At 42.0% G+C, this 22,984-nt stretch overlaps 3 protein-coding genes across 3 annotated transcripts; 2 read left to right on the forward strand and 1 right to left on the reverse strand.

The window, feature by feature from the left end:
• Window positions 1-834: 834 nt before the first annotated feature.
• On the forward strand, window positions 835-7,494 carry echdc2 (enoyl CoA hydratase domain containing 2). Its single transcript, XM_074667759.1, has 11 exons — window positions 835-1,141; window positions 2,095-2,162; window positions 2,282-2,369; window positions 2,479-2,565; window positions 3,794-3,886; window positions 4,706-4,762; window positions 4,901-4,963; window positions 5,763-5,887; window positions 6,884-6,934; window positions 7,022-7,072; window positions 7,277-7,494. The coding sequence occupies exons 1-11, from the start codon at window positions 901-903 to the stop codon at window positions 7,352-7,354; spliced, it is 1,002 nt and encodes a 333-aa protein (XP_074523860.1). The 5' UTR covers window positions 835-900; the 3' UTR covers window positions 7,355-7,494.
• A 2,701-nt stretch (window positions 7,495-10,195) lies between these two features.
• Window positions 10,196-19,902, reverse strand: zyg11 (zyg-11 family member, cell cycle regulator). The gene is made up of 17 exons (XM_074667760.1): window positions 19,717-19,902; window positions 18,180-18,354; window positions 17,545-17,756; window positions 16,716-17,033; window positions 16,462-16,575; window positions 15,838-15,954; window positions 15,614-15,754; window positions 15,314-15,490; window positions 13,149-13,213; window positions 12,922-13,021; window positions 12,799-12,849; window positions 12,554-12,715; window positions 12,245-12,292; window positions 11,949-12,146; window positions 10,823-10,875; window positions 10,635-10,732; window positions 10,196-10,535 (listed from the first exon to the last, which is right to left on the reverse strand). The coding sequence occupies exons 2-17, from the start codon at window positions 18,352-18,354 to the stop codon at window positions 10,339-10,341; spliced, it is 2,226 nt and encodes a 741-aa protein (XP_074523861.1). The 5' UTR covers window positions 19,717-19,902; the 3' UTR covers window positions 10,196-10,338.
• coa7 (cytochrome c oxidase assembly factor 7) lies at window positions 19,890-22,981 on the forward strand. The gene is made up of 3 exons (XM_074667761.1): window positions 19,890-20,502; window positions 20,613-20,753; window positions 21,406-22,981. The coding sequence occupies exons 1-3, from the start codon at window positions 20,397-20,399 to the stop codon at window positions 21,849-21,851; spliced, it is 693 nt and encodes a 230-aa protein (XP_074523862.1). The 5' UTR covers window positions 19,890-20,396; the 3' UTR covers window positions 21,852-22,981.
• Window positions 22,982-22,984: the final 3 nt, after the last annotated feature.

Consider the following 22,984-nt stretch of genomic DNA (forward strand, 5'->3'; position numbering starts at 1 on the left):
GTGATAAACATCAAGGAAGATGTGGCCAAGTGAAACGGCTAGATGGTCAACACACAGATATACCTAAAACATATAGAAAAAATAACGTCAAACAATTTGACCAAAGTCCTGTCACATATCATATTGAAGACAGAATGTAGCTGTCTGCAAAGAGGATAAAGGCCTTCTGGGGCTTTAATTCTCCATATCATATACAAATGGGTGAAATCTCAGATGACTAAGTGGTCCATATATTATAAAGTCAATGGTCAAGATGTATCTCTTCTCTGAGGCACTGACTGTCAAATCCAGTTTAGACTACTCTGGATGATATGTCCTCATCCAACCTTACTATACTCTGAGCCTTTAGTTATTTATTTCAAACACATTTCTTTTATTACACAGAATTATGTGGAATTGTAGGCAAGCTGAATTTAAAATTAGGACTAAGGACTATCATTTTTTTTAATCATAGAATCCACATTATGGAAATAAAATATATTAATTTACAGGTTATCTGTAATGTACATCACATCTAGCTTGAAATTCAAGCAACAATAGAAAAGTTTTTCCCACTAGCACTAAAATTGTATGAATATATAGGACCACAGAAACATTCAAAAGTAATGTTTTTTTTTTGTAGTGTTTAGTAGTAGGGTATGGACCAGACTTTCTTATAGTTGATTATTTGCACTAACCTGATTGTGGTGTGGTCCTACGTGAAACAGGGGCTGTCTGTGGTGCTGTATTTATAATATGAATTGTTTATAATAAAGAATAATTTGCCTACAAGTGAACCAGTTAGGTCTAAAGTTCAGGTCTGAGCTCCTCCTCTGATTGGATGATACCTGATCTTGTGCTTCCTGAAAACTTCCTGTTTCCCTGCCCTTAGTTACAGACAGTTAAAAAGAGTTAGTCAGTATGTCAGCTTTCCTCCGCAGACTGCCCGGGCTACGCTGCTCCTTCAGGCCGTGGCCGCCTCTTCTCCTGCGTGAAACACGCGAACAAACCTCCGTTCTGACCCCCAATGGCGGAGCGACAATTTACGCCGGTGGCGGTCGCCTTCTGACGGCGTTCAGTCCCGCGCAGCACCGCTGGCAGCACACAGCGGCTGCGGGTCAGCTGGAGGTAGATATGAAGCGGTTAGAAGGAGAGGACAACGGTACGAACACACAGTTACCTGTATGGGCACACACTTAGTCAACAGTTCACTCAGCAACACACTCAATGTTTACCTGATGGGTTAAACTGTGAAGCTTATTCTGATGCAACACCTCTGTTGAGAGCCATATTTGATGAAAAACGAGAAAATTCTCGTAGTCGTAGAGTACAATGGGATGTTAAGTTATGCTTCACCACTAAGTGTTGAACCGTGGAGTAACGTGTTCCTCCTCTAGTTGAGCTCATATTTTGAGGAACATAAACAATAAGTACGGAGGCCCTAAGTGGACATTTTTTTTCTGTCAGGTTTTTCTGTGTATGGTGTTATTGTTGGACATTACTTCAGATTAAAATCTTCATTCTTATGATGATGAGATTATTTTGTATCCAGCTACAAATTAAAACAAAAGGCTGGTCTTTGTGATGAACTAGAGCAGTGGTTCACTAACTTTTTAAGCTTACATCCACTAAAATTGCAGTGACAGAGACTGTTGCCCACCTGCTACGGGAATACAATGATAGGCTCCATCCTCATCCCCACTTCAGAACCTTTTTTCCTCTCACTCAATGATACTGTCCATACAGCAAATTACACACTGGTAGAAGGAAACAAAACTGTCAGTTCAAAGGCATTATTTATACACAATTTAGGAACACATTTGAATCCCTGGTCAAAACCCAACCCCTAAGTATTTCTCTTAACTGTTGAGGGTCAAACGATTGTTTCAATGTGTTTAAGTGTGCAGTGTGTCTATCTGTAATGTTTCTCTTTTTCTATGTGTTTTTGTTATCTGTAAAGTATCTGAGTATTTTGGAAAGCACTACTACTACTACTACTACTACTACTACTACTAGTAGTAGTAGTAGTAGTAGTAATAATAACAATAATAATGATAATAATAATAATAATAATAATAATAATAATAATAATAATAAATAGTTTGTCTCTTTCAGGGATCATTGAGATTCTGATGTGTCGTCATAAGGCCAGAAACGCACTAGGATACATATTTGTATCACAGGTGAGCATGCACACACACTCACACACTCACACACTCACACACACACACACACACACACACACACACACAGACACTGTTTGACAGCCTGCGTGTGTGTGTGTGTATGTGTATGTGTGTAGATGAGGGAGCTGGTGTCCTCTCTGTCCTCTGACTCAGTAACTCGTGTGGTCATCTTCAGGAGCTTGGTTCCAGGTGTTTTCTGCGCAGGTGAGAGTTCAGTGTGTTTGTGTGTGTGTAGGAGTGTGTGTGTGATGGTTTGTGTGATGATGTTCTCTTAAGTGAATCAGTGCCAGGTGTGTGTGTGTTTTTGTTACAGGAGCTGACTTGAAGGAACGCGCTACGATGAATCATGCAGAGTCTGATCTGTTTGTTCATGGCCTGAGATCCCTCATGACTCAGATAGGTCAGACACACGCTGCATACATGAAAGAGAATCACATACATGTTTCTTACATGGCATGATGGTATAACTATCATGTTAAAACGTAATGCGTACATTGATTCTTAATATCGTGCTCGGAAAATGGCACACATTTTAGTATACGTCACATTTTATCAACCATGTCACGATATAAAACATGTAACAATCCTGCTTACATTTAGAAATGATTCTTAACTTTTAGAGTTTTACAGACATGTGCAAATGCTCTGTTCAAGTTGGAATGATACACATGAAGAATGTCAGCATTTTATATAGGTTATAACTTTAAATATTACATTTGTGTTAAAGTCTTACAAACATACAAGAATGATACCTACATTTTAGCCATGTTTGAATGCCACATACATGTTAGAATGTTACATATACAGAATGTTAGAGTGGCATGTTAAAACCTAACAGATGTGTTTAGTAGGATACAGTATTACTCTCATGTTTAAATCATACATACATGTAGACATGTAAAGGTGTACATTTTAGAATATTACATACATGTAAGGGTGTCACAAAATAGAATGGAATGCACTTTTTTATCCTCAAAGGGAAATTCAGAGTCACAGCAGCAATACAAAGTCTCATATATAAATCATATATAAAATAAGTGTCAACATTCTCCAGTCAGCCTCCACCTCCACAGGGTCCAGGACTGAGCTAGACTTCTCCACCAGTCTGTTTAGTCTTGCTCTCCTGTTCCCTGTCTGCTCACAGCAGGTGAAATCCTTCCAATGTGGTGTTCATGCAGGAAGACTCCATAACATCCAACAACACTCCATAACACATCATAACAAATAATATTTATCTACTTTTCTATATTTCTTCAAATTTCTAATTTCATATTCTTATCCCATTACTATTCAATTTTTATTGTTATTGCATTTATTGCACTTGTGGCAAAAAAAAAAAGCTGCTGTGGCAAAAAAAAATTTCCCCTACGGGATCACTAAAAGAATATCTTATTCCATTATTCTATTCATGTCTGGTGTTAGCTCCGTTAGCCATGTCGGCGAATAGCATGACGAAATTTTTCAGAGCCTTTGATATGTTAGAAACTATCTGTGTTTAAATTTTAAATACATGTTACATTGTATCATTAAGTGTGTTCAATAGCACAAGATCACATGAGAGAGTTACATACGTGTTTTAAGTGTCATTGAGTGTAAAGCATAGTGTATTGAACTGCCCTCTCCTGCAGCGTTGTTGCCCATGCCCACCATAGCTGCTGTGGATGGTGTTGCTGTGGGAGGAGGGCTGGAGCTCGCCCTGGCCTGTGACCTTCGCACTGCAGGTCAGTGACCTTTGACCCCTAAAGCTCAGTCCTTGTGATATATCTTGATTTCATATCTAATAGCTGTTGTTGCTAATGAGATTTCATCTTGTGTGTCTGTTCTTCACCTGTCTGTTAAAGGTCTAATTAAGAAAAAGAAACATCAAGGAATGTTATAACAAATTCATTTTATTTTAATTTGTTTGATGCTATTAATTTAAATTTGATTAAAGTAAGTCCCATGAAAAAGTCTGTTACACCAACAGTCTGAGCTGTACCCACAGTAGCACTCTGCAGACTGGCATGATCGCAGTCAGTCCTTCAAAGCCACATCTGACACACTGTTCCTCATACCAGCGCTCTTCTGTTGAGAAAGTGAAGACTGTTGCAAGTAAATAATTCTATGTAATGACCAATCAGAATGAAGCACTAACAGATGTGTATACAAGCGACAGAATCACAGCGTGATGATAATAACAACCTGAACACAACAGACTGTCTGAGGACTGTTGAGACATTAAACCAGCGCGAGTCTGCTGGAGGGAAACAAACTGAATGTTAAAGCTTGAGAACTGTCTCTGCAAACAGAGGCAGTGATCAGAGTGTGTGTGTTTTATTAATGACCTCCTGCTGATAAGACACACACACACACACACACATCTGTCCAGCTGTTCACAGAGCTGATTCCTCCTCTGATCGGTTGCATCAGTGTTGGGAGCTCTGTGATTGGCTGAGCCAGGATGAGTTAAGTTAGCAGGTGTGTGTGTGTGTGTGGGTACATGTGTGTGTAGCTCTCAGTCAGTGTAATAACCTTCATCGTCCTCTGTGTTTCTGTCTCAGCGTCGTCAGCTCAGATGGGACTGATTGAGACGAGTCGGGGGCTGCTCCCAGGGGCTGGTAATATCAGCAAGACAAGCACACACACACACACAAGCCCACACACATATACATGAACACACATGCAGAGTATTAAATAAGACAGAAGAGGGTCTGAGCAGCTGTGACAGGTTGACCTTCACCTGGTTTGTCCTGCAGGGGGCAGTCAGCGGCTTCCAAGGACGATCGGCATGGCTCAGGCCAAAGAGCTCATCTTCACAGGTGAGAAATGGGAACTTCAAACCAACATATGAAAAATATCTATGAAACATTAAAATATATGAAGAAACAATCACAGAAATATGAAAACAACAGGGAAATGGATCAAGTCTTTTCAGAAACTGCTGCATGTCAGAGGTAGAACAAAGGCATCACAGAGAGGGCGCTGGTTAAGCTTAGCAGATCTGCCCCAGTAAAAAGGCTTAAGTCCTAGTGAGGGCAGTAGCTGGTCCAAGCCCCAGGAATTGTCCTTTGCTTCCTGATTACCTCTCTGTTCTCCATCTTTCCTGTTTCTCATCATGTCATGATCGCAAGCTCCCTAAATAAGAGGTACACCTGAGGGTCACGTGACCGACAGGTGCCCTATGGCTGTACTCAAAGCCCTTGCCACTACCAATATGGCTGCTATAGCCGATGTGCTTCATTTTCCGTTTCAGAAACAGACGGGTGATGTCGGCGAGACTGCGTCCATGTTTTATACAGCCTCTGTTTGAAGTGCTTTGTTTGAGCTGCTGTCCCTTTAAGACTCCCAGCTCCACAAACCCTCTCCCCTCTGATTGGCAAGGGGGGCAGAGCTGTGTGCAGACCTTGATGTTTTCAGCGCATCCCTCTCATAGAGATCGCTTTGAGCAGTTTATAGATAGATTTAGACTTTTTTTTTTTAACAACAAATGAATATGTAGCTGTTTGAAAATCTGCACACATTTAGTCTGAAAATCAAGCGTTGTTTCTTTATATCCATTTTTAAAGAACAGGAAAACAGAGTACCCCGTCTTTAAAAGTCTCCTCTCACTGTTATCAGGAAGGTGTGTGGGGGGGCCCACAGCCCTTCAGATGGGTCTTGTAAACAGATCAGTGGATCAGAATCAGACAGGAGACGCTGCCTACAGAGAAGCTCTGAGCCTGGCCAGAGAGATCCTCCCGCAGGTCAGAGTGCACACACACATTCTTTCTTCCACTTACACACACACACACACACACACACACACACACACACACACACACACACACACACACACACACATACACACACACACACACACACACACACACACACACACACACACACAGACACACAGACACACAGACACACACACAGACACACAGACACACAGACACACAGACACACACACACACACACACACACACACACACACACACACACACACACACACACACACACACACACACACACACACACACACATCTTCCTCCCTTGGCTCTTGGTTCCCTCTGCAGGCCTCTGTCTCTCTCTGTTTCTTTCACTCCAGTTCAGATGCTGCAATTTTAGGGCCAGAGAACCAGCCAAGTGGAAAAAACAGGAACACACACACACACACACACACACACACACACACACACACACACACACACACACACACACACACACACACACACACACACACACGGTGGTGCTTGTTCAATGATAAGATGAGGTTTGGATTGAAGTTCAGTGAGAGCAGGTTTGCGGTGGATTAATAAGGGTGTATTTTGCAGCTGACTGTTTAAGTCCTTCCGAGTCACGGCCTGCTACAAAACACAGCTTTGGTCTCTGTTGCTTGTTTCTTTATTCCACCACAGCAACATGCTCAGGGCTGAAATCTATGAGTCATCAGTTCAGACTGTAAAGAGGCAAAGAGTTGTGCATACATTTGCATAATTAGGGGCTGTGGGTAATTTGACTGACAGGCTGGAAAGCAAAAGTGAGTTGCAGCCTTCCAATATGGCAGCTGCCACTTTTGGTGCCTTTAGGCCACATTTTAGTCTCGAATCTTAAAATCTGACGTGTTTCTGTACTTGTCAGGTAAATGTGATTCACATTAACTGTACTGACAGATTACTCTTGCTCAGATTAGCGTTTCTGTCGTGTTATGCTACATTTATTATGTATTTCCTTTGGACACCTTTGACGTGTGTTTTCAGGCTCCGCTGGCGGTGCGTCTGGCTAAAGAGGCGATGAACACAGGGATGGAGGTACGCCTGACTCACTGACAGCTTTTATTTTTGGTTCATGAGTCATGTGACTGAGGTTTTTTTTTTTTTTTTTTTTTTTTTTTACAGCAGGTGAACATGAGGTCAGCCATGGCCGTAGAGAGGATGTGTTACGCTCGGGTGAGAACTTTTGAACTATTGTTTCTTCTCAACCAAGCACAAAGCTCTGTTACTGGTAACAGCATCTTAACGTGAGGGATGATACATGGTGAGGAGGTTATGCACACTCTTAGAGTCCTGAGAGGGTGAGCAGGACTCAGAGGTGAAGCTGGGAAGTGAAGGTTTTGGGAGGCTTTGTGGAATCACATTCTTTTGCGCCTGCAGGTGATCCCGACCCGGGACAGACAGGAGGGGATGGCTGCCTTCATAGAGAAGAGACCACCAAGATACACAGGAGAGTGACCACACACACATTGGGTTTACTCTGGCAGTGTGGACACAGGATGAAAGTTGTTGAGGATGAGGAGGAAACAGCTGTGATGTAACTGATGTTTTTATTTCTACTAATATGTGAAACTGACCTTTGTAATAAAACATACACACACACACCTCGTCTCCCTTTTTTTTGGGACTGTACATTCCTTTATTTCAGGACTTTAACCAGACTCTCAACAGTATTGTGACACACGTCACACATACAGCCAGAAGTAACTGTGCTTCATCTCCATCATCCTTACAGAGGGTTTTTGTCATCATGGTGAGACCAAGTTAAAGGTTTGAACTTGGGCTCTGCTGTTTTTATGTTCAGGGTTTGGTTATATGTAATCACATGTAATCTGATGGGGTTAGAACAGTAAATTACAATCAAATCTCCATCTGCTTAAATGTCCTTTCCTTTAATGAAACCTGGAATCAGCTTATTATACAGGTTTAGATCTAGTTCAGGGGTTACCAAACTTTTAACCCAGAGACTCTCATATGTGGCATTGTCAGAGACCAGCAGCCCGCTAACACCAGAATACACCATAAGGCCAGAAAGAAAAAAAGATAACAAGCAAAGAAATGCTGATGATACTTAATTTAGCTGATTTGTAGAAAATTGTACTACCCATGTGCACATATTGGTGTTTCATAAACTGGATTTACATTAAGTTTAACCCTTATGTTTGTACATATTTTCACAGTAATTGATGATTTTTTTTTTCAAATAGATTTTGATTTTTTGAATTTGTGAACCACATGCATAAAATTGAAGTTTTCCCCTTAGCATGAGAAAAATCTGCTTGTCCAAAAGAGGATGTGATGATTTACAGATTTCTTCAGGTAACCCAGTTCTGGCTTAATATGGATCAAACTCCCTGACTTTGTTAAAACTTTAGAGTGGGATGGAGATACCTGTGATCCAGATCCTGATCCAGGCAGAAGGCTGGATTAAAAAAAGCTGCTGGGCTGTTAAAACATTTAACAAGGCTAAGGATGTGTACCTTCCACATTTGAAACTATACGGTACCAACGCCTGGTACCTGGCAATCGGTGTCAGTACTCAATAGTACCAACTTTAAGTAACTTTGTTTTTATGTAGTTATAAATATTAATATGTTTAGTAAAAAAATCTCAAAGTTTTTTAATTTGACGTATTTATTTCTTCACATGTAAACTTGCAGTGCTGTATTCATGCCCAGCATGGCAAATTGCCTACTCTTCTGCTCCCTCACAGTCACAAGGATGCGTTTAGGTACCAAAATATGGTACCATTTGATTTTTTGTGAATCAGTACTCAATACTGCAGGTGTGCCTAATTCAGTACCAATCTTTAAGCAAGGCAGCTGTAAAGTCAGGGTTACCCGTCACATTTGCACCTGTAGCCCTCCCTTATGATGTCAGAGCACGTTCTGGAAAGCATCAGTAAGACCTCAGCTAGGAAGCGTTCAGGATCAGGTCTTCCTTAAACTAATTTACTAAAACAAAGAGTTTTCCAACACTGGTACGAAAAGAATGGATTAAAATTCTGATTAATTGTTTTATCTAAATTTATAGATTTGAACACCCATGTCCTAAAATCAAAGTGAGCTGATCATGCTGATCAGAATCAGATTTTTATAATTCAGGATTATCAGCTCTCTAAAAGGGACTACACACTGCATGCTGTTGGGTGAAAAAAAGAAACATAAACATAGAACATAACAAAACATAGAAACTGTTCAAAGTATCAGCCTTATTTTAAAAACTTTAAACTTGACCACTTAGCTCATATAATCCAGATTAAATCCAGTGCTCTACTGGGATTGGGATCTGAAGATAAAAACAAAAACAAAAACTCAACTGGACTGACAGATCTGACCAGAGTGAGGACATATTTTCTTTGAACACAGGAGTTACAAGATTTTTTCTAACCTTCAGTTTTAATCCCATCAGATTACATTTGAACAGCTGGGCCTGATAACCTGTGATGAGCTCAGTCACGTAAACATCATCAGTTGATTTACAGAAACAGAGTGTGAGACGAGCTGAGGACTGATCGACATTCTTCTTCTTCTTCTCTGTGCTTCCTTTAACATACACCTGTGACACCTGTGATGGCGTAACATCAGCACGACAAGACACTCCTCTTCTTTTAGCTTCTCTCGTTATTTTGCAGAAAACAAACAGTAAATTTATTTACATGCATCCTCAGCAAACATATGAGTACTCTCTCCCTCTTATGTACAAGTGACACACACACACTCTTTGACATGCAGCTACCTCCACACACACATCCCTCTGGACAGATGTGTTGTCATGATCACAGTCAGGTTTTTTTTATATTTAACAATCGTCTGAGTGAGTCTGGACTGAAGCTCTTCACTGATTCTTCTCCTCAGACACCCTGTGCTTCTCTCTTCCCAACGTCACATCCTGTGTGTTGAAAGAGTTCCATCGAAACAGCGGCTGATTTCAGGGGGGGGTCAATAAACACAGTAAACACGGCTGTGCACACGCAGGCAGACCCGAACATTCAGACGGAGACAGCATGCTACGCTTAAGCAGCCACATGCGTTCAGACCAGCAGGGATCCTCATGACATGGGAACCTCAGGGGTCAAAGTTCAACACCGTGATGTTACACCGACAGAGTGATCACACGGCTCTCGCTGAGGTGACATTCACAAACTTAAAGTTCTTCGGATGATTTCAGTTTTTCCATAAACACTTAAATATTTTTGTTTTGAAACAGACACAGAAATAAATAATGTTAGTGTGTAGGTGTGTAGGTGTGTGTGTGTATGAGGACAGAATGACAGTTTTCCTTTGAGAAATTCTATTAGTGTGTATGTGTGTGTGTGTGTGTGTGTGTCAGACACAGTCAAAATATCCTGCACCCGTCATCCTGCTCAAGAAGAAAACAGACATCTGCAGCTGAGATGATCCTGATGCAGCAGTCAGCCTCTCTTTGATGTCACTGTGGTGTCACTGTGCGGGTGGCGGTGGGCGGCGGCTGCAGTGTGTGTGTGAGAGCTGGCCGGTGCGTGCTTGGTGGCGCTGTAGACTCTCCAGGATGCTCTCCGCCAGCAACCGGACGTCCCTGTGTGTCTGCGGGTGTGTGTGAACCAGCTCCAGCTGCTGCAGGCCCCCCTCCTCCAGCAGCATGCTGCAGTACCGAGCCGCTGCAGACATACACACACACACAGGGGAGGAGGGGGCATGAGGAACTAGCAAACTAAAATTATGAAAGCACAGTGATATCTGAAGAGTGTGTGTCTTACCATTCTTACTGCAGACGTGCTGCATGGCCCAGGCAGCCCACAGCTGCACCCCTGGGGTGTGAAAACACTCAAGCAAGGGGAAGAAAGGGTTAAAGGACCTGCAGACACACACATTAATAATGCATTAGTTTTTACAGTAGGTTAGTCCACCTGCTCAGATGTCACACTTTAGAGTGCTCATGTCTCACCTGTAGGCCACCATCTCACACTCAGGGGCGGGCCACTTAGTGATGACAGCATGCTGAGGAGACAGGGAAGAGACTCGATCACACATTTGCAGGAGACGGTTTTACATCTGAAGTCTGCATCAGCAGCATGAAGCTGTGCTGTCATCATCATCATTAAGTTACAGCTCATCTACAGGGCTACAGAGTGTGTAATTTTTTTTCTTGGTTGCACTGGTGCACCTGACGCTGACAGGTGAAAACCTTTTTTTGCGGGTGCATCATCTCTCTGTATTCGTCTGTGACTGAACTCACACTCAGGGAAGGGTCGTACTGTGGTTTAAACTAAAGAGACAGAGTTCTGATTGGCTGTGGTCCTGTTGACTCACCGCTCTAATTTGTATGCACGTTTACAATTCCCATCTGTATGGTGCAGGCGGAGTGCGCCCCACTGTGCGCACATGAGACACACAGTTACTGGAGAAAATCAATTCCACTGATCATTTACTAGTGTTCAGAGACGGGTTATCATCTAACTCTATGTTTTACATGCTGTTATGATGCACATGTCACAAATATCCCATGAGTCACTGAGAAAACTTTCAGCTCTTTCATATCTAATCCATACTTTGTGTGGTTTGTTGTTACTTTAAACTTAATCCTGATCATTTTGATAAACCTTTAGACTTCCCCCAAAACAGGCAAGGCAATAGGGAAACACTCGAGTTGCGGCTGACCAAATTTAAATCAGAAATTCTTCCGATGAAGAAAAATGGATTAATGTCAATTCAATTCAGTGAAACACTTCAGGAACAGGTGCTTTGTTAAGGAAATGTTTTATTTTTCTTCATGTTTGGGTTTAAAATATTACATTTTAGCTCCATGAAGCACTTTAAACACTTTATACATTTTCTTTTTAAGGGACTTTAAGGGCATTTAAGGTGGTGCAATTAAAAATGTGGCTGCACCTAAATTTTGTGCTGATGCACCTAAAAAAAAAAAAGTTAAGCACACCAGTGCAACCAATGCAGAATGTCCGTTGGCAGCCCTGATCTAAAACACAGCAGCTCAGCTTCTCACCAGTGCTGGAGTAGAAACCACATCCGTGTTGTGTTGTGTGTTGTGTGTTGTGTGGTGTATCAGTTCCTACCAGCTGCTCCAGCAGAGACGCTCTGAGCTCCGGGCTCAGTGTCCAGGCGTCCTCTCCACGAGACGTCAGGTGAGCCAGGATTCCTGCAGCGAAGTAGCTCACCTCCACCTCGGGGCTGTGCAGCAGAGTGCTGATGTGATCCAAGAAGCTCTGCACCATCAGCTCCACGTGCAGCTCCCCCACTTCAGCTATGTTGTTCTACACACACAGGCACACAGAGGGGCAGAGGGCACATGTAGGCTCACTCTAGGAATAAAGCCAGATTATCTGAGCAGTAAGAAGAGAGGTGAACTCACCAGCAGGCCCAGAACCTTCTGCTGGATGGAGGACTCGCTGGGGAAAGACTGTGGGAGAAAAACAGTTGGTCAGCCTGTCCAGAGGACAAACGTGAGCTGTGCTAACACAAAAACAAACTTCCCGAAATCTTCCTAAACCCATCAAGGTGGGCTGCATGTGTGAACACAAACAGAGGAAAAGTCCACCCAGCTTGTTTCTGACTTTGCTCTCACCAGCTCACGGAAAAAAAAACTGTGAGTGAGCAGGTGAAGATGTTCATATGTGTGACCACAACTCTGAAGTGTGTGTGATTGTGTGCGAGTATGTACCTCCAGGACTTTGATGAACAGGTCGAGGCCCTGGTTCTCAATGAAGTGTCTGCAGGTGGTCGGTGACTCATCGGTCAGGTTCCAGAGAGCACTCAGGGTGAACTTTAACGTGGCGTCCACCACGCCCTGATTGGCCTTCTGACGCACGATTTGGAGGAGTTGCTGCAGGAGGAGAGTGACTTTTATTCCAACTTTTTGTGAGAATAGATTAATGACAAAGAAAGCAGAGTGTGAGGAAGCGGTACCTTGACGATGAACAGCTCTGCTCCCAGCTGAGCGGTCTGCTCTGTGCTCAGCTGTAAGAACAAGATTAAAGAGGTTATACAGGAAAACGATTCAGGTTGATGAAATAAATGACAGTGATCTACCTTGGCAGCCAGTATGGAGATGATGGCCACCGCCATCCTCTGCATGTTCTGGTCCTCGTGGTTACAGAGCCACTGCATCACCAGTTTGGCTGCTTCAAACCTGAACAAGGAGGAAAAATCTTAGCTTCTCCAATGTATGCTTTCATGTATCTTATAAAACCTTTAAGAAAAATCCTGAGTGTTGAAATGACTCTGATGTCACTTCAGTAGACTGAGTTCGTCCTCACCTGTTAAAGGGAACCTCCTGCAGGATGCGATCGCTGCACAGAGACAGCAGACAGTTCTTCTGAAGCTGTAGACAGACAGATAGCGTTGAACAGGTAAAATTTCATCTGCTGTTCTCATTTACATATTTCATAGGATGCATTTTGGTGCATAACAGTAACAGCACATCATTTTTCTGCAGGGACACAGCTGTCCTGATTCTGCAGCTGGTTCCTCATGCAGACTTAACTCTCATACACCTTTTCTGTGAGTGGCATAGCTGCAGACTCAGTGTGAAGGAATTACCCAGAGTTCATAGGGTTGTGTCATGGAACAGAAGTTTCCCAGGGGAGCCCACAGGCATGAAATAAGAAAATAAGAGCGCAAGACCATACGCAAGAAGCACAGCAGGCGCAATCAGTGTTCAAGTTTCAAAAATAAACATCTGCCTTTAAGAATAAATATATGAAAAGGCCTAAATCTAAATTGTTGCACATGTGTGTGTTGTTTACATCGTAGAGTTAATTTATGTGTTTTTCAGTTTTGTGGTTGAGCTGTTCTAAAAAATAAAGATTGCATTGTTTACAGGGATGCACGATATCGGCACAATATCGGTATCAGTAAAAACTTAAAAACACGTTTATCGGTATCGGCAGATATCAAAATTACTGCTGATATGCACAGCCAATAAGGTGCTATTCAGTTAGGATTATTATTATTTTCCATCTGAAAAATAAGCTCCTTAAATAAAATGTAGCACTTCATTTATTTGCACTGCAGAGCTCTGTGTCTGTCACCAGGTTGTTACAGTAGCTCTAAAATAATCAAATGCAACTTGGTTATGTTTAAAAATGCATTGTACATTTAAAGTTAATGTGATCTAAAGAAATTATTTTTTTGTATTTCAATACTGAATGTCTTGAGTTTGAAAAAATAATACATTTCTTATTTATGGTTAAATCAAATGTATTTTGTCTTGTTCTGTGTGTTTCTTAAACAAATAAGACCGTCACAATAAGAGCAACATATAAATTCCAGTACAGGATAGACTTAGCTTTCTTTACAGTGAAAAAAACAAACAAACTTGTGATTATTGGTATTGGTATCGGCCAAAAGGGGTTTCGCTATATCAGCATATCGGATATCTGCAAAAATCCAATAGTGCATCCCTAATTGTTAAATTTGCTATTTTTATCTAATGCAGTCGGTGCAGCAAAAGTCTGGTTCACATTCCAATCAGTTGAATCCTCTGTTCTTTTGTGTTACATTTACATGCAGCATACAGACAACATTACATTATCACTAACATTATCTCCTGTTTTTTGTTGTTATCCCAGAGCTCACTGGTTTCATATAATTTTTACATTGGTTGTATGCTGCTCTCGTCTACATCCACAGGGAGGAAAACAGGAAGTTGTACTTTTGTGAAGTTTTGTGAAGTTGTGAAGTTCCCCAACACCTCTGAGTTTATTATGGTTGTTTCCTCGGTCACTTTTACGCATCGAGATCTGCAGCCCTGAATGATGAAGCTCTCTGATCTTTGCAAATCAGATGAAGCATCTGATCCCAGCTGCAGCTTCAGCTTTAAAGTTTTTAACGCTGCAGCAGGCGGTGTATCTCTATTAGTTTTATCCATCTCATTCCCCCTTCATTCCTCATCATAATGCCATTCATTCAGAAGCACATTTTGTGTTTTATGAATCACCTTACAGTTGATTATTTTAACTTGTCTGCTACAAAACAAGAGGCTCTATATTGTCCGTCACTTTGTAAACAAACACTTAAACTGTGATATTTTTAACATGCAACAACTACAAACCCTCTTTGATGTACAATCTTAAGCACACCTTTAATTAGTTGCATCAGGTGTGCTTGACACATCACCTGATCTTCTAATGCATCCCCTCATGAAGGAATCTTTCAAGGGTTGAATAATTTTTTTTGAGACTGTAGTCGTCTTTAAAAGCATCATTTTATGTTGAGTTTGGAGAAAACTCTATCAAATATAAGCTGCTTTGAGCTACTGATGTGGTTTTCGTTTGATTTTTTATTGCACACAGCTGAATGTTTGTAGGTTTTGTCAATAAATCTTATTTGAAGCGCTGGAATAATTTTTGAGTAGCAGTGTATGAGACACAGGCTGCGTGACTTTAAAACTGATGAGTCATGAGTGCAGAAGAGCCGGTACCTGCTGGTGGTTGGGGAATGTCCTCATGGCCTCCAGCAGCAGCTGAGTGACAGAGCTCAGCAGCCTTACGGGCATCCCTGCAGCCAGGTCTTGTTTGGTCAAGTTGAAGACGCATGCACTCGCTGCCAGCTGCACGTTCAGCGTGGCAGGATGATTCCTCATCCCCAACACCACCAGCTGCAAAGAAAGTGCACCAGGAGTTCTGGTTTTATACTTTATAACCACATGCGTAAAATGACATGAGAGCTTATAGAGAGAGCTTATTTGAACAGAAACACTGAGTAAAAATTGTGTTCAGACCTTGAGGATGTCAGGCCGCGGTGTCTCCATGATGTGCGTCAGGCTGAACAGGTGAAACAAAGCTTCTCTCACGAATCCTTCCCTCTCACTGTAACGACGCAGAGCTTCACAGATCTGCGTCTCATTGGCTTCTCCTGTTACCTGTTCACAAACATCACTCTGTTTAGAGCAGCTCACCTGATCTCCTACACATGGCACAGACTGATGTAAGAACATAAACACACCTTTAGATTTCCTTCTCCAGACAAGAAATCAGAGAATCCAGCATCTGTGGCCAAAAGTCCAACAAAGGTCATCCCAGGTCTGTCCTCCACAAACGCTTTAACTGCTGTATCTGTCACCTGGGACACAAGGTGGACAACAACATGTTTCTTAGGGTCGGGACGATAGGATTTGATTCTATTACAATTTTTCAGGTAAAGATTCGATTTATATTGGGATTCTTTGACATTTACGATTTTTGCAATTTTTAGTTTTCTTTTCTTTACACCAGACCATGTGAAAAAGTTAAATGATGAGGATAATCTCTACAGACTATATCAGGAGCCATATTTTACCATAAAATGCACACCAGGTGAGTCAGAGAGAAAGAATTTCACCCTCTGCTGGAGAAAAGTGGTACCTTTTTTTAAATCCAGTTTATAAACAAAGACTGAAACGAAGAATTTGAATATGAAATAGAAACAACAATTTTTTAACAAAGAATCCTGATTTTGATATTACCATACAAAAAATCCAGCTACATCGATTTTTGATTTTTTACTCCCACTCCTAGTGTCTCTAAAGGCTGTGCTCAACCTGACACAGTCACACGATAATACACAACAAAGACTCAAACCCACACGCACCTGTTTCCTCCCTGACACGTCCAGAGACACGAGGTTGGGCAGAATCCCCGGCTGGCCGAGCAGCTGGCGAGCCACGTCAGAGGTAAACTGTTTGTCATCACTGATGTCCAGGTGCTGCACACACAGACACACACCAACACCCCAGGTTAAACAGCAGACTGAGATTTTCGGTGTCTCAGCTGGAACATTTCTGGATGTATGAAGCTGTCTCTCCAGCTACTAATAAAAAACAGATGGCGCTCTATCGCTCTGACCTGCAGCGCATCCAGCTGACCTATAACTCCCAGCAGCTGAGCCGTACTCATCTCCAGCCTCTTCAGCTGGTGCAGAGTGAGTGAGCGCAGACGCTCCTTCAGGCCCAGCAGGGGGCTCAGGTTGGTGACTGACGTGTTAGACAAATCCAGACTCTCCAGACGAGGTAGAGAACACACGTCCTCCAGCCCCGAGTCATAGAAGTCCACGTTCGCCAGAGAGAGCGAGCGGAGGCCTTGAAGGGAGCTGAACCTGTGTCTGATTGGCTCTTCCAGAGACGACATGGTGAGTCCAGTGAGGACGAGCCGCTGCAGGGACTCCTACGAGAAGAGGGACACACTGTGTTAGACTGGGATGTTAAAACCTGCGGTTAAAATAAACAATGAAAGAAGTTGCCAATGACATGTTACATAATCAGTCAGTTTTGCCTTTGAATGCATTTTTCAACCTGAGTAAACACAACATAACATTAAAGAGCTGAGTTTTGGAGGAGTGAGCCATCTCACAGCCCTACCATCTCTGCTGAGAGTTGCTCACATATTACTTCAACCAGGAAGTGACAGAAAACAATATAAAGCGATAAAAAACACTTTTTGTCCTAAAACTTCTGGAGTCCAGGAGCATTTCACCATCAATGCTGCTAAAACAGATCTGCCTACTCGATGTATTACGTGGACATGTGTGAGTGTTGAGAGAGAAGGCATGTTGGACATCTCTTTTAAACACAGACATTCAGCCTACAATCTGAAGTCTAAGCCACGCTGTGAGAGCTCTCACTTCTTTATAGGACAGAGAGGAAGTGTCTGCGGTCTCCTCACATTCTCACCGTACCTGACAGTACTTGTTGGTGGCCAGGCCCTGCAGGATATCCGGGATGGTGAGATCTGCATTGACTCTGGCAGCGTCCAGCTCTAGCAGCCTGTGAGGACACAGAGCTTTCTGGAAAGCCTCTGCAGAGATACGAGCTGTCCGGACGCATGCCCGTCTCAGACGCAGGTACTCGCAGGTACGAAACACCCCCACTGTGCTGTCGTTCAGCAGACCTGCAGGGAAAGATTAAGTCAGCACAAATGTTCCTGTAATGTAGAGACTCCAAGAGAAAAGGAAAAGGAGCTGCAGAGATTTTACCTCAGGACAACAGGCTTTGTGCTCACACTGTGCTATGTTCTGCATACACTTATTCAGGCATGCTGTGTTATAATTATTTTAGGTTTATTACAGAATCATTTATGATTATTGTGAGTTAGTTTTATGCTGGCAGGGATTCAGTTGATCAGTTCCATAAAAGTCAGCAGCTTTCCTCAGGGTCTTTCTTAGTCTTTCATCGAGGAACAGAACAACATCACTTTGCATCATTATAACAACCTAGCACTTGCTTTAACCCCAGCAATCATTTGGGTCAGATATTCTGCAGTGGAGAGATCTAACATGCAGTTCAGTTTGTTCTCCTCACTCTCCAGGTCTACCTTCAGAAGCCATCTTGGCGAGCAGCTGGTCTGCCAGCTCCTGAGGGAAGAGCACAGCCTCTCTGAAGCACAGCGATCCATCGGGCCGCTTCACACAGAACCAGTCCAGATTCTGGCTCACGTAGGTCAGGCACAGGTCGGTCAGAGCTGCTGGGGAGGCCTCGTCCTGGAACATCTGACACATTTATTTGTCTTTTTAGTAAAGGGAAACTCAAGGTACAATACAACACAACACACAGCCACTTGCAACAGCAGTGTAGTATACAGGCAGGGGTTCTGAAATCACTGAGAGTCAATCAAAAAGTTTTTTTGTTATTTAATGGCAAAAAGAGAACATCTTTCAGATGCTTACATCACTTATCTGGCTATATGCTTATATCACACTACAACCTAGGGCTGGTAAATACAACTAAGAAGTAAATTGTTTTTGTAATAGTCCCTTCAACCATTTTTATTTTCATTACAAAATAGTTATTCACAAATACTCCAAAATCACTACTTATCCTAAGTTTTTATCAGCTCAGGAATATAGCAGAGCTTAAGTCCCTTGAGTTAGCAAAATCTTAAAAGTCATTCATGTTTTTATATCTTCCTGCAATTCTCATACATCAATCTACCACATTTAAACAATTTCAAATACAGCAGTTCAACTTTAAACCAGAACCAATAATTGTGCCCACATCACCCGATTTTGCTTCATCTCCACTGGCTGTCTGTTCATTTTAAGATTCTTTTCATTGTGTCCAATGCGAAAAACAGACCAGTGCCCTTCCCTAAATTTCCTAGTTTTTGGTCCTGTTTAAGATCCCCTGGTACAGCTATACTGGCTGTTCAGAGGTCCAGACTGTAGCCCAAATGTGATATGGCTTTACCTGCCAGAGCTCATTTCATATTAAAACAAACTGTCAGAGGAGATCAGGCCTACAGAGTCAGTTCATTATACAGCATTATTCAAGACACACTTTCATTGACAACCTTTGGTTTTATTGGTTTGTTTTCTGTTTGCTCTTGAGATTAATTTACGGCTTGACTGATCTGTTTTCTTATCATTTTATCAGCTCCATTTCCAACTTTGAAGCACGCTATTATCTTTGTAATTACAGTATCATTATTATTATTAATTAAATGACACTCAAAGAAGCACACAGACTTTGTATTAAGTGTAATTTCAAAATACAAGAAAAACGTCTTTTGTGTTTGTCATGACCCTCTGTGTTGTTTTAATGTCTGTCTTGTTTGGGCCAAATTGCGAATGGCTGTGAGCAAAATTTAACTGCCTCCGGTGTCGGGGGGGGGGGTTAGTCTGTCAGACACGGTCCTGTTCATGCCGGTGCAGGTGCCTTTATCTAGATCTACAGTTCTCTACCTGGATTAGTGCGTTAGTATAAATGAGAACTGTCCCGTTACAAACTGTTTGCAGCTAACAGTTTTGCTACATGGGGCTGCCGATTATAATGATGAAGACTACGTGCAGTGGTCCAGGTGTGTTTCAGGCCAGGTGTACTGACTGGGCAGGCAATAACAGAGTGAAGCTCACCGTGTTCAGCAGCCTGCAGGCCGGGCTCTCGGCTTCACTCCTCGGGTTTAACCTGGACTTTCCTCCGACGCGGATTCGCCTGTTAGCCTGTTCGCTATGCTCACCTGAGCAGCGGCCTGTTGTTGTTGTTCTCACCTGTCTGACAGCAAACACACTGACTATCTGCGGCTAACGTTAGCTCGCAGCTAGCTCACTTGCTGTTGTCTCCGCTGAGAGACGTCACTCCGTACGCCGTGACGTCGCAGTGTGTGTGCTGAAGTCATCTTAAAATAAACCTCTGCAGCTGTGAAAAGACTCTGAGCTGAGGAGAGTCCGTACAGTGAGCTGACGGATCCGTTTTAGAAACACACTCGGTAAACACGGGTCACAGCACAGGAACTACATCAGTGATGGGGCGGGACTACGGAAGCCCGGAGAGAACGGTTATGAAAGCAGGAAGCATAGCGGAGGAGAAATGTCGCGTGTTGAAGTTAATATGTCTCTGTAGAAAAAAGATTACTTAAGAAAAATCGTGTGGTTTAAGTAGAACTGCACGCTTACTTTATTACGTGTTACTCTTTTTAATTCGGTGACATAATTTATCAGTCGCTGTTTGATTTATTGATCAAGGTCAGAGCAGCGGTGTGGATGAGGAGTTTAGTCTTCACGTAATTGGTGTGTTTTAGTGGGACAGCAGAGAGATGGCCGGACTGATCAACTTTGAGGATGAGAAGGAGGTGAAGCAGTTTCTGGATAATCTTGGGGTGGAGTACAGCTTCCAGTGCTACAAAGAGAAAGACCCTGAAGGTAACAGATACACACACACTGCTGCTCTTAGATTAGACACCACTCATCTGCTGCATGTGTACAATGTTTTATTTGTGTAAGTAATATCCGTTTTATGTTAATTCTGCCAGGTTGTCAGAGGCTCGCGGATTACCTGGAAGGTGTAAAGAAAAACTATGAAGGCACAGCTCAGGTGCTAAAACACAACTGTGAAACATACGGACACGGAGAGAGCTGCTACAAACTTGGAGCGTACCACGTGACAGGCAAAGGTAACCTGCAAGGTTAAATACTACTACTACAACTTTAATAATGATAATTATTAAACTCATTTTGTGTTTTCTTAATTGACATTCTCTCTCCTATTTGGGATTAAAATGACGTGCAAAGACACCCCCCCCCCCCCTTTTTTTTTTTTTTTTTTTAATTTACTTTTTGTAAATAATCCTCACAAAAAGTCTGGGGGAAAATTTAAAAGTTTGGGTCAAGGCTAAATGGTGTTCATAATGCATTCGTTTATGTTTTTTAATTACTTTTTCCTAATATTTCTTTTACTGTATACTGTCTTTCTACACCACACACATATTACACTAATTAATCAAAACAACTAATTTAGGAGAAGATAAAGACTTTATCTTTGCGTTGTTGACACATGCAGCCCTTCCCCAGAAATTACTGCAAGCTTTCCAGAATACTGCAGAGAAAAAGAGGAATGGGAGACACATTACAGACTGTCCTCATCTAGTGCTTGTCAAAAAATGTTTATTCAGCATGTATGAGAGCAGTTGCCACTTAGACAAATAAAAACTCAGATGAGATATCACGGGATATCAGGGAAGCATACTTCATGCAGCATCTGTAACAGAGTCTTTGAATGTTGTACGGGCTTGTTATTCATGTGAGAGTGTGCCTGTTTCCCACCAGGAGGAGTGACAGAGTGTCTAAAAACGGCTTACTCCTGCTTCCTGCGTTCCTGCAAAACTGGAGGGAAGAAGTCTACAGACGCCTGTCACAACGTGGGTCTATTAGCCCACGATGGACGAGCCATGGGTGGAGAACCAGACCTCACAGCCGCAAGGGAGTACTACGAAAAAGCCTGTGCTGGAGGTTTCGCCCCCTCCTGCTTTAACCTAAGTGCTCTGTACATTGAGGGGAACTCTAAAGGCGTGAAACCTAATATGAATCTGGCCCTTCAGTATGCTAACAGAGCGTGTGAGCTGGGACATGTATGGGGCTGTGCTAATGCTAGTCGTATGTACAAACTGGGAGATGGTACAGAGAAGGATGAGAAGAAAGCGGAGGAGCTAAAGAACAGAGCCCGAGAGCTGCATGGATTAGAGAAGGAGAGGCAGCTGAAGTTTGGAGTGTGAACTGAAACTGACATGCTTTGATTTACATCAGATTTTTAAAAGAAACAGGATTATCTGTGTGTGTGAGTTTGTGTATGTCCAGACAAACCTGTTTAGATATAGGAGAGAGTTGTTAACCAAGGGGGTGTTCTCTAGTGATGTTTCAGTGTCGATAGTGAGATCTGCTTTAAATATTAATTATGGCCAAATAAAGAGAAGACAACGTGTATATCAAAGTAATACAATTATTTAACATGTGACTTTAAACATGATTTGTGGTAAAAACACAACTTACAAAGATGATATCAAGTTTAAAGCTCCTGTGAAGAGAACACCAGTTACAAAGTGAACCAACTTTTTACATTTTATACAGCAAAGATTCACAGTGTAAATACATTTGTTGAAATCCAATAAGCACTACAAGATGGGCAGAGGGAACAGTAGTAATAGTAACAGAGAAGTGTTTAAAGTTTTGGCCAAAAGGGGTGCCAACACAACCTGAAAGTTCCTCACAGGAGCTTTAATCAGCTTTTCACAAGATATTTTTATGGATATGTTTATTGTCAAGTTCATTAGTCTGTAACAGCTGTTCCTGAAAACAAGATATTCTTAAACTGAACTGATGTTTGAGGATACTACAGGTGTATGAAGCTCTGCAGAGCAAAGTGTCTGAAATTAAAGTTTTACCAAGTGTAAACACTTTCACAGACCCTTGACAAACCAGTTGAAGAAACTGAATTTTACTTCAGTATCCCTTGTTGGATGGTACCTTCTCAATCATTACTTACAAACTTCTCTGCCCATTTGTTAACAAACTGCAAACAAAAGTACTAAAATGAAAATATAAACATTTTTCTGACATACATTGCACATCAAGACTGATAAAGAGGGGAGGTACAATGGATTGACTATGGCAGGGACAATAATAAAAATGACAAATCCTTTCTCAGCTGTGGAGTACACTGAAGTTTCAGTGTTTTGAATGTGATAAGAGTTATTTTGACATTTTGTTCAGGGAAAAATTACCTTTCTTTGCAAGTAGAAATGCATGTTTGACTTGTTTGTGCCGCTAATAAAACAAAGTAAAATATTTACAAAAATTGACATTTTTAACACAAAAAAATAACATCCATGGAGATGCAATGGAGCCTCAT

This window comes from Halichoeres trimaculatus, unplaced genomic scaffold (genome assembly GCF_033239565.1).
Source record: "Halichoeres trimaculatus isolate MK-OKI-2021-1 unplaced genomic scaffold, fHalTri1.1 fHalTri1_scaffold_4, whole genome shotgun sequence".
NCBI classification, from domain to species: Eukaryota; Metazoa; Chordata; class Actinopteri; order Labriformes; family Labridae; genus Halichoeres; species Halichoeres trimaculatus.